The sequence below is a fragment of the Alosa sapidissima genome, chromosome 17 (genome assembly GCF_018492685.1).
Source record: "Alosa sapidissima isolate fAloSap1 chromosome 17, fAloSap1.pri, whole genome shotgun sequence".
Lineage (NCBI taxonomy): Eukaryota > Metazoa > Chordata > Actinopteri > Clupeiformes > Clupeidae > Alosa > Alosa sapidissima.
Genome location: NC_055973.1, coordinates 32,577,159 through 32,588,008, shown reverse-complemented (window position 1 = coordinate 32,588,008; position 10,850 = coordinate 32,577,159). Strand labels below are relative to the sequence as shown.

The following is a 10,850-nucleotide window of genomic DNA, read 5'->3' as shown; positions in this document are numbered from 1 at the left end:
ATGACTCATGAGTCCCATGCATTTTCCCACCAGCGGAGCTAGTTGGCTAGTTGATCAAACTTAACTTGCCAATTAAAAAAAAAAAACTTAACTCGAGTCGCGATTCAAAGACCACTGTTGGCCAGCAGCAGCTCCTTCTTCTTTGTTTTCAAGTAGGAAAATTAACGCGGAACCATCGCCGACTCTATACACGATGTGATTGGCCTGATAGAAGTTTAATTTTTCCAGCTTGCAAGCCAACGGAGAGTTGCAGGACTACCCTGGCTGGGGGGGCTTAGCTGGTTGACACCGGGATGCAGAGCTAGAGTTCAGTAGGAGGACGGCCGCAGGGAAGAAGCTTCCTCTCAACCTGCTGGTTCAGGTGCGGAGGGGAGTGGGGTGAACAGTCTGTGGCTGAGGTGAGAACAGTCTTTGATGATGCTGTGTGCCTTACACAAGCATCGCTTGCCCTGGATGGGCTTGATGGAGAAGAGTGAGGAGCCGGAGATGCGTTGGGCAGTTGTCACCTCTGCAGTGCTCTCCGGTCAGAGGCAGAGCAGTTGCCATACCAACTGTGACACGGCTGGTGGGGATGCTCTCAATTACATTACATTACATTACATTACATTACATTTGGCTGACGCTTTTTAGCCAAAGCGACTAACAACATGGTAAACAGTAAGTTTTAGAACAATTCTCACAATTTTAGGACAGTTTAAAAAAAAAAAACATTAGAGTACAGTAAGAATAAGTGCGTCGGTGAGTGCTGTTTTTAACAGTTACTTGTCAGTTTAAAACGGCTGGTGAGTGCTAGGATCAGTAAGACTTGTTGTAAGTGTTGCTATGAGAGTAGATGTTCTCTAAAGAGCTGGGTCTTCAGGAGTTTTTTGAAAGTGGAAAAGGATGTCCCTGCCCTTGTAGGAACTGGCAGTGTGTTCCACCAACGAGGAACAACAGATGAGAAAAGTTTGGATTGGCTTGAGCGTACCGGTGGTAGAGCTAGACGTCGTTCGTCAGAGGAGCGCAGCGGTCTGGAGGTAGTGTAAGTCTGTATGAGGGCATTCAAGTAGGTGGGAGCAGAACCGGAGACTACTTTGTAGGCAAGCGTTAGAGACTTGAATTTGATGCGGGCCGCCATAGGTAGCCAGTGTAGCTGGATGAGCAGCGGGGTAACATGTGCCCTTTTGGGTTGGTTGTAGACCAGGCGCGCCGCCGCGTTCTGGATCATCTGAAGTGGTTTCACTGAGCAGGCTGGGAGACCTGTCAGGAGGGCATTGCAGTAGTCGAGTCGTGAGATGACTATTGCCTGAACCAGAAGTTGGGTAGCATCTTGAGTCAAGTAAGTCCTGATTTTCCGTATGTTGTAGAGTGCAAAACAGCATGACCGGGCGACTGAGGCAACATGATCTGAGAAGTTTAGTTGGTTGTCAAGAACAACTCCTAGATTTCTTGCAGTCCTGGTCGGTGAAACAGACAGGGAGTCAAATTTGATGTTGATGTCGTGGTGTATGGTAGGTTTAGCTGGGATGACCAGCAGTTCAGTCTTTGAGAGGTTCAGCTGGAGGTGGTGTGCCTTCATCCATGTAGCTATGTCTGAAAGGCAATCCGAGATCCGTGCTGAAACCAGGGGGTCGTCAGGTGGAAAGGACAGATAGAGCTGTGTGTCGTCTGCATAGCAGTGGTATGAGAAGCCGTGCGAACGGATAATCTGTCCCAAGGAGGTGGTGTAGATAGCAAAGAGGAGGGGGCCCAGCACTGAGCCCTGGGGGACCCCTGTGGTGAGATGGTGAGGTGCGGATAGCTGACCAAGCCATGATACGTTAAACGAGCGTCCTGTGAGGTAGGATTCAAACCAGGAGAGAGCAGAACCGGAGATTCCCATGTCAGCGAGTATAGAGAGAAGGATACGGTGATTAACCGTGTCAAAGGCAGCCGATAAGTCAAGCAGAATGAGTACTGATGACCGAGCGGTCGCCCTGGCTTCTTTTAAGGCTTCTGTTACAGACAGCAGAGCCGTTTCGGTAGAGTGGCCGCTTTTGAACCCAGACTGATTTGGATCCAGAAGGTTGTTCTGTGAAAGGAAGTCAGAGACCTGTTTGGAGACTGCTCGTTCAATGCCTTTGGATAGGAAAGGCAGTAGTGAGACAGGGCGGTAGTTCTCGACTTGAGCAGGGTTGAGAGAAGCTTTCTTAAGTAACGGTGTTACCCGGGCCATTTTGAACGCTGTTGGAAATGTGCCGGAGGTTAGCGAGGCATTGATCACATGTGTGATAGCTGGAGCGATGGTCGGGCTGATGGACTGAAGTAGGCTCGTAGGTATAGGGTCCAGCGAGCATGTGGTAGGACGGCTGCATGTCAGGAGTCTGGACACTTCACTCTCGGAGAGAGGCGTGAATGCTGAAAAAGATGTTCCAGCAGTCCCTAGAGGTTGTAGGAGTGCGGTATCTGAGTCAGATGCGTTGAGTGGGCATGTAGAGAATTGACTGCTGATTGCCGCCACTTTGTTTGTAAAAAATGAGGCGAGGGTATCTGCAGTAAGGCTGGATGGAGGAGGAGGCAGCTGAGGGTTGAGTAGCGATTTGAAGGTTGAGAAAAGTTTTCGAGTGTCTGTAGCGCTGTTGATTTTGTCATGGTAGAAAGCAGTCTTAGCAGCAGTGATGCTGGCTGAGAAGGAGGTCAGGAGTGTCTGGTAGTTTTTGAGGTCGTCAGCTAGTTTGGATTTGTGCCATTTCCTCTCCGCGGCTCTGAGTTTGGTGCGCTGCGATCGGAGGGTATCATTTAGCCATGGATGAGAATGTTTGGATCGAGCTGGCCTTGTGGTAAGAGGGCACAGCTCGTCTAGACACGAGGTCAGTGTGGAGCAGAGCGAGTCGGTGGCTTCATTGACCTCCAGAGAGGAGAAGGTGTTGAGTGGAGGTAGACCGGAGGCAACCACAGAGGAGAAGTGCGTTGGAGACAGGTTCCGGATGTTGTGGCGGAACGTGACCATTGGCTGAGGAGCCGGAGGCTGTTCTGACAGGCTGACGTTGAACTGGATGAAGAAGTGGTCAGAAAGATGGAGAGGCGTCACCATGAGGGTGTCTGTGCTGCAGTTCCGAGTGAAGATCAAGTCAAGCTCTTTGCCAGCTTTGTGAGTCGGTGGGCTTTGAACCAGTTCGAGGTCAAAGGAGTGGACCAGGGCCAAAAAGTCCGCTGAGCCTGGGGCATCTAAGTGGATGTTCATATCACCGAGAACAAGATGGTGTTCAATGGTGCAGCGGTAGAAGTTCACCAGAATTTGAGGAGACAGGTGGACCTTCTTTATTCTCCTTAGGAAGAAGAGATGCTGGTGAGCCTTCTTGATCAGGGTAGAGGTGTTGAGGTTCCAAGAGAGGTCCTCAGAGATGTGGACACCAAGAAACTTGAAGCTGGTGACATGCTCCACCTCAGTCCTGTTGATGAGAATAAAGGTGTGCAGTCATAGGAGAGGGCTCAGCACACATCCCTGTAACGCCAGTAACCTAACAGATTGAGGTCTGTTTGTTAGGAAGTCCAGAATCCAGTTACGGAGGGAGGTATTGATACCCAGTTCACTGAGTTTGGTGATCAGTTTGGATGAGATTATGGTGTTGAATGTTGAACTGAAGTCAATGAACAGAATTCTCACATGGCCTACTGTAGGTGTAGATATTGTCCAGGTGGGACGGGGCAGAGTGGAGTGGTGTAGAGATGGCATCCTCTGTGCTCCTGTTCTGACTGTAGGCAAATTGGAAAGTGTCCAGTGAGGGTGGTAAGCAGCACGCGGGAACAGCTGCCTGGGCTAGTGACATATTAAATATGTCACTGAACAATGTGATCATAAATAGATCAATTATTCAATTACATTTTAAATATTTGTTTGTCAATCTGTCAGAACCAGTGTGGATGCTAAAAACTGAAGGAATCTAAGTCTATTGAGTTCAATGACTTGTATCGGAGTGCCCAGTTTGTTATTCTAAGGTTAAAGAAGCCCTATGCAACAATTTTAGCAAAAAAGACCTTATGCAGGTTGAGAGTCGTTCTGATGGTTCAACACTTTCTGGGTCGTTTGGTGGGTGCTTCGTCTCCCCCTATCGCTTCTCTGCGGAAAAAAACGAATATGCAACTTTCTGAACCCCGTCCGGGTAAATCCGGATGTGACTCAGCGGAAGTATCCAGTCGCGCCTCGAAAATGTAGTGAGATTGTAGCAAAGATGGTTGATTACGAAGATACTTCATGAGAGGCCATTTCCTGTCCCTGGAAATGTATGCAAATAGGGTAGCAGTACACGCCCCCGCACTTTTATGCAGTGATGGGCTCTTTTTTTAACATTGAGGTCTATAGCAGAATCCAAGAATTTCCCAGAATTTGTCAAAGCCTTATTTTTCTGAGCAATGGATGCACATTTCGGACACGGTATCATGATCTCCAAACCCTCCTCCCTATTTCAGTAGAATGTCGTGATAGTATGACCCTCCAGTCGGGAGAAAATCAACATTAATGAAGGTGTACACCAAGTTTATTTTCTACTCTGGCTTGTCTGGCGTGGAACCGAGGCGTTCAAACGTAAGTCATACGTCAGTGACACGCCCCTGTGCAGGCGGGAACTGAACCAGAGCCCGTCTCTGACTGAACTCCACTTTGCCCTCATAGACATGAACTAGGACGACCCATCTTGCTACGCATTCATTATCTTTGATTGTAGTTTGTTAGAAGACTGCAAAACGGATGCCGACTTGGCTTTGTTGCTGTTGAAAGTAGCCTACCCTTGGGTGAACTTTGTTTTTGTAATGTGGTTTGATAGTCTCTTGAACAATGTGTTTGCTCGACCGTTTTATTGTGAGCCCTGTATGTGTTTAGCTTGGTCTCTTGCTCACTAGCTAGTGGGGGTTTAGCGTAGCAATCACTTGCTACCGAAGCTGCAGGGGGAGCTATGTCGTGAAAAATGCGATCCCAAATCCGGCGAAAACCCAGAAACAGCGAAGGAATAACCAGACAATGCATAGGGCTTCTTTAAAGAACGAAAAACGAATGTGGATAATCAACATGAAGAGAGTCCATTCCCTTGAAATCTTCTTGGTCTACAGGAAGCAAAATAGACGTCATTCGTTGTATAGACCTAGAGGCTCCACTGTTTCAAGTGTAAAGTAGACCTAGCCTTGCATATGATAAGTTTTTTTGTAGTTTTCTATGTAAAGAGGGGGAGCAGTCACTGTAACAGTCCTTGAAAAAACGTTACATTGATACTATTCTTGAAGGACACTATAATTTGTTTCTTTAGTGAATGTGTGGAATGGCCTTTAGAGCCAATTAGATTTGCCCATTTATCAACCCAAGAACAACAGCTGCACTTCCCCAAACACATTTGAAATCCTGTAAATGTATCCATCTCACAATACAAATCCCAATATCTTTATCCACATGTCCCTATCTGATTTTACACATCTATACTGTATGTCCTGTTATTTAGATGTATTGCTGACTAGGGGTGAGAGGGGATGTTACTGATTTGAGATTTGTTATTTACTGCAGGCCTCAGTGCTAAGAAAGATTTGATACTGTCATAATGAACTCAAGCAACAATGAATGAATGACAGTTAATGTAAGTTCTAGATCTTCACAGTAGAATTCTGGAATGACTTGTAAAAATATTTTACTCCTCAAAGATGTAATAATAATATAATAATAATAATCTTTATTTATATAGCACTTTTCAAAACAAAGTTACAAAGTGCTAGCCTAGAAATCTAGACGCACCCTAGCAGCGGCAAATTAATTTGCTCAGCCTGTACGTCTAGTATCAAACCATAGGGATTTCTATTGGCTGACGCCGTGGATGTCATTCAATCACAGCGCTCTTGTTAGAGAGTCTTAGGGCGGGCTTAACAGGATAACGACAGTCCTGCGACGGTGAACAACAAGGAAGGTGGCTATGGCGAACGAAGAGCGGTTGTTTGAATCGGCGTTGGCGTCAACTTTGGAGAAGCTTTTCTTTGAAAGTTGAGCAACACAATGCACTTAAGTCATTCCTTTCGAAGAAGGATGTATTTGCCGACCGGATACGGATATGGTCGTAGCGCTGGCCTATTGCATGCTTAGGCAGTTTGAAAGACAATTCTCTGCCCGCCCCTTGGATTAAGCGAGGTGAATGGTTCGATGCCAGACTACATTTCAATGATATAGGATGGCCCGCCAGGCTAACAAAGTGCTGTACAATATCAACATAAATGAAAATGCAAATAAGACATAATAATATAACAATCAAACAATATATACTAATTCAATTAGAACCTAACATAAATTTGAAAAAGGAAAATAAACTACACTGAAATAAAACTTACTGAAATAAAACTTGACACTGAAATAAAACTTACTGAAATAAAACTTGACACTGAAATAAAACTAACACAAAATGAAGTATATTACTTAAACAAAACTAAGGAAGGCTTGCTTGTAAAGATGAGTTTTAAGGAGGGATTTAAATGAGCATACTGACTTGGCTGACCTGATTTCCTCAGGCAGGTCATTCCAGAGCCTAGGTGCCCTGACACTAAATGCTCTCTCCCCTTTAGTTTTGAGATTGACCTTAGGAATAGTTAGGAAACCACTACCAGATGATCTTAAAGTACGCACAGGTGTATAAGGTACTAGAAGATCAGATATGTAGTTGGGAGACAGGCCATGTAGAGCTTTAAAAGAAATCAGAAGAATCTTAAAATTAATTCTAAAGCTTACTGGGAGCCAGTGCAGTGAGGCTAACCAGGAGTAATGTGATTACAGTACTTTGTCTTAGTAAGAAGCCGGGCAGCTGAATTCTGAACAGTTTGAAGTCTCTTTATAGATTTTTGGTTCAGACAAGAAAAAAGACTATTGCAGTAATCCAGGCGTGAAGAATGTATAATGGTCTCAGTGTCTTTAAAAGTTAAGATGGAACTAATCTTGGAAATATTTCTGAGGTGATAGAAACAAGACTGTATGAGCTTTGTGATGTGACGTTCAAAGCTTAAATTGCTGTCAAACCAGACACCAAGATTCTTTGCAACAGGTTTTACAGTCTAAAAATTGAAGGGGACCTAAGGATGGTATAATTTGTTTCACTATGTGCTGGGATCCAATGATGAGGACTTCTGTTTTGTCAGAATTCAACTGAAGGAAATTGTTTGACATCCAGTTTTTTATGTCACAAAGACATTCATTTAAGGAATTCAGCATACTAGGATCAGAGGAACTAATGGGCAGGTACAGCTGTGTATCATCAGCATAGAAGTGGAAGGAGACACAGTGTTTCTGGATAATGTGCCCAAGAGGAAGCATGTATAAACAAAATAAGATTGGTCCTAAAACTGACCCTTGAGGTACCCCATACTTGACAGGAGAAAATGAAGATGTGTAACTGTTTGCAGAAACACAAAACTTCCTATTTGACAAGTAAGATTTAAGTAAGACTTCCTATTTGACAAGTAACACATCGGCAAACCATTGTAAGGCTGTACCAGAAATTCCCACCCAATGTTCCAGTCTATGCAGCAGGATGCTGTGATCAATAGTGTCAAAGGCTGCGCTAAGATCAAGAAGTACAAGGACAGAACACATGCCATCATCAGCTGTTCTTAAAAGGTCATTTGTAACTTTAAGCAGTGCTGTCTCAGTGCTATGATACTTTCGGCATTGTAGCTTTTCAAAAAGATTATTATTTTCCATTGCAGAGACAAGCTGCTTGGACACTAATCTTTCAAGAATCTTTGATACAAATGGTAACTTGGAAATAGGTCTGTAGTTTTGAGGTAGAGATGGATCAAGCCCTGATTTCTTTAGCTCACACTTGCAGTTTTAAAGTAATCAGGGATCAATTTAAAAGTGAACTATTAAAAATAGAAAGCAAACAGGACCCAACAGATTCAATTACTTCTAATAGGAACTTTGTTGGTACTACATTATTATTATTATATTATATTATTATTATTATATTTACTTTTTTGATCCCGTGAGGGAAATTTGGTCTCTGCATTTAACCCAATCGGTGAATTAGTGAAACACACACAGCACACAGTGTACACACAGTGAGGTGAAGCACACACTAATCCCGGCACAGTGAGCTGCCTGCTACAATGGCGGCGCTCGGGGAGCAGTGAGGGGTTAGATGCCTTGCTCAAGCCGCAGCCCACTGGTCGGGGCTCGAACCGGCAACCCTCCGGTTACAAGTCCAGAGTGCTAACCAGTGGGCAACGGCAAGAGGACTGGAAGATACTGTCATATGTGACACTGTCTCTAGAAGTTCAGATAGAGTAACTGTATTGAAGGGGTTTAAAGTATGCCTATCCTGTAAGAAAGAGACTTCAGAGTGCATAGTATTAGGAGTGATAGAGGTTCTAATTGACTCTACTTTCTCAGTAACAACACTTTTCACAATCCACTGGGACACAGGGAGTAGATGGCTTTACCAGCTGCTCTACTGTTTTAAATAGAAATCTAGGATTATGCTGATGATCAGAAATAAGTTCTGAAAAGTAATGTGATCTTGCATCCTTAACCAATAGTGTTTAAGTGATTCCTTCATAATGAACTTGAAGACCAGACTTCTTCCATTTACGCTCAGCTTTCCTACAATCCCTTTTACAACTATGAATGCCACTATTAATCCAGGGCTGCTTTCTTTCTGATGATTTAGTTCTAACCTTCATGGGTGCAATAACATTTAGAGAAGACAAGCAGATGGAATTAAACTGGTCAACCAGATCATTGGTACAAGAGTATTCAGAGAGGTCAGGGCATTGACTCTGGAATAATGCACAGAATTTGGAGGCACTATGCTCATTGAATATGCGGGAACAGAAAGAGCTGGGAGTGACAGTATTGATGATGGATGTTTCACAACTAAAAACTATAGTTATGATCAGATACAGTCATATCAAAACAATCAACAGAGGATATTTTAAGACCCAGAGTGAAAACAAGGTCCAGTGTATGACCACGGTTATGTGTTGGTCCAGACACATGTTGGCAAAATTGAAAAGATTTAACAATGTTTAGGAAATCAGTAGCATGAACATTACTGGAGTTATCAACATGAAAATTAAAATCACCACAAAGAACAACACTGTCATAATATAAGACAAGAGTGGAGAGAAATTCTTGGAAATTAATAAACAAACAAAATTGGATCAGGACCACAAAGTTTAAAAGTGAGCGCTTCAAAGAAAGAAAAGTCATCACAAGGTATTTGGTGACATTTTAAGCTCTTCCTGTACACACTCACAATGCCTCCCCTGCGACCGCTGACTCTAGGTTTGTTGAAAAAGACTCGTACTGAGGAGGACACAGTTCAACAAGCTGACTATGATCATTTGTTTGTAGCCAGGACTCAGTTAAAAACATAAAATCCAAGTTGGCAGATGAAATAAAATCGTTTAAAATAAATGTCTTATTTGAAAGAGATCTCACATTAAGTAGTGCCAGCTTAAGACATGCCCTCGTGCTTGAGTTAGATGATGTGTATATTATACAGCAAATATCTAGCCCCAGAGGTCAGATCTGAAGTGGCTCCATGTCTGAAATTAAACTTTAGGGGGTGAAGATTATATGGTGAAACTTTCATGCGTTAGTCATAAAATGCACAATTGTTTTGCTTATCAGCTTAACTAAGAGGGTCTCCACCTGTTTGGGGCTGAGGGCCTCCAAAGGTCAAACCAAAACACCAGGCACAGCAGCTTATGGTCACTGCTTATGATCCAACATACATTATTAAAGGCTATTACCAAGGGTGTTCATTTTCATATGTCCACATTTTGTATGTGTTTCAAAGTTATGACATTATTCACAGATTGGAAAAGGTGATTTTATCCTGTTGGGAGGGGAAAGGAAATAGCATAAAATACCCGTCTAGCGTGTTTCATGAGTATGTACAAAAACACATCAGGTCCCTCACACCACTCACGTTACCTCAGCACACACAAGCTGAGAACCACCAGAGTTATATATGGTCTACGTGTTATGATTTAAAATATAATCCCTTAAATTTATCAACTGTATTTTGAATTGTAACTGTATTTAAATATGTAATCCCAGCATACATGGGCTACACCAGTCAGCCTATAGTTACTCAAATAATTCCGTAAAGGAAATGATGTACATTATAAAATTATGGCTTTTATTTTGACACTCCTGGACAGAAGGCGTAAAAAACATTTAAAATACTAATTACAACGATAGACAGAAAAATGTGTTAATATAAATAGTACATTATAACAATTGTAAAATAAAATCATGACTTATTGTTTGTGACCGTCTTTATATTATGAATATATCAGTTCATTGTACTAAAACATCATGAAGTGACGGAGAGCCGCAGAGAAGATGAGAAGAGAGAGAGAGAGAGAGAGAGAGAGAGAGAGAGAGATGGAAATGGAAGAAAAAAGGGAAGAGAGGACACAAACTGGAAGAGACATTGAAAAACAAGACAAAAAGAGAGGACAGAGAAATAGGCATGTAAATAAACAGCAAACAAGGTAAATAGACAGTAAACAGAGTAAATAAACAGTCAACAGTAGACGGAGGAGAAAAGGAAAGCGAAAGTTGGTCAGGAGAGATGGAAAGTGAGAGGAGCGAGGGTCAGAGCAACACATCGGCCACGTCTGTTGAGCTTGCTGCAGTCAGAGCGTCATGTTGGCCGTCTCTGCGTCGAGCGTGGTGCTGTTGAGCTGGCCGGGGTCAGAGTGAGACGTTGGTGGTCTCGGGGTCAGAGTGAGACGTTGGTGGTCTCGGGCTCGGAGTGAGACGTTGGTGGTCTCGGGCTCAGAGTGAGACGTTGGTGGTCTCGGGGTTGATCCTGTTGCTGCTCAGGCTGTGGATCATGGCGATCATGTGCATGTTCTTG

At 43.4% G+C, this 10,850-nt stretch overlaps 1 protein-coding gene across 5 annotated transcripts in view; it reads right to left on the bottom strand.

Moving 5' to 3' along the window:
* Positions 1-10,103: 10,103 nt before the first annotated feature.
* The window catches only part of cip2a (cellular inhibitor of PP2A), an 18,114-nt gene continuing 17,367 nt past the window's right edge, over positions 10,104-10,850 (bottom strand). For all 5 annotated transcript variants that reach the window (XM_042067112.1, XM_042067113.1, XM_042067111.1 and 2 more), the window contains exon 22: positions 10,104-10,850. This exon is cut by the window's right edge and continues 68 nt beyond it. In XM_042067112.1, coding sequence (XP_041923046.1) covers positions 10,769-10,850 — 82 coding nt within the window. In that variant the 3' untranslated portion in view covers positions 10,104-10,768.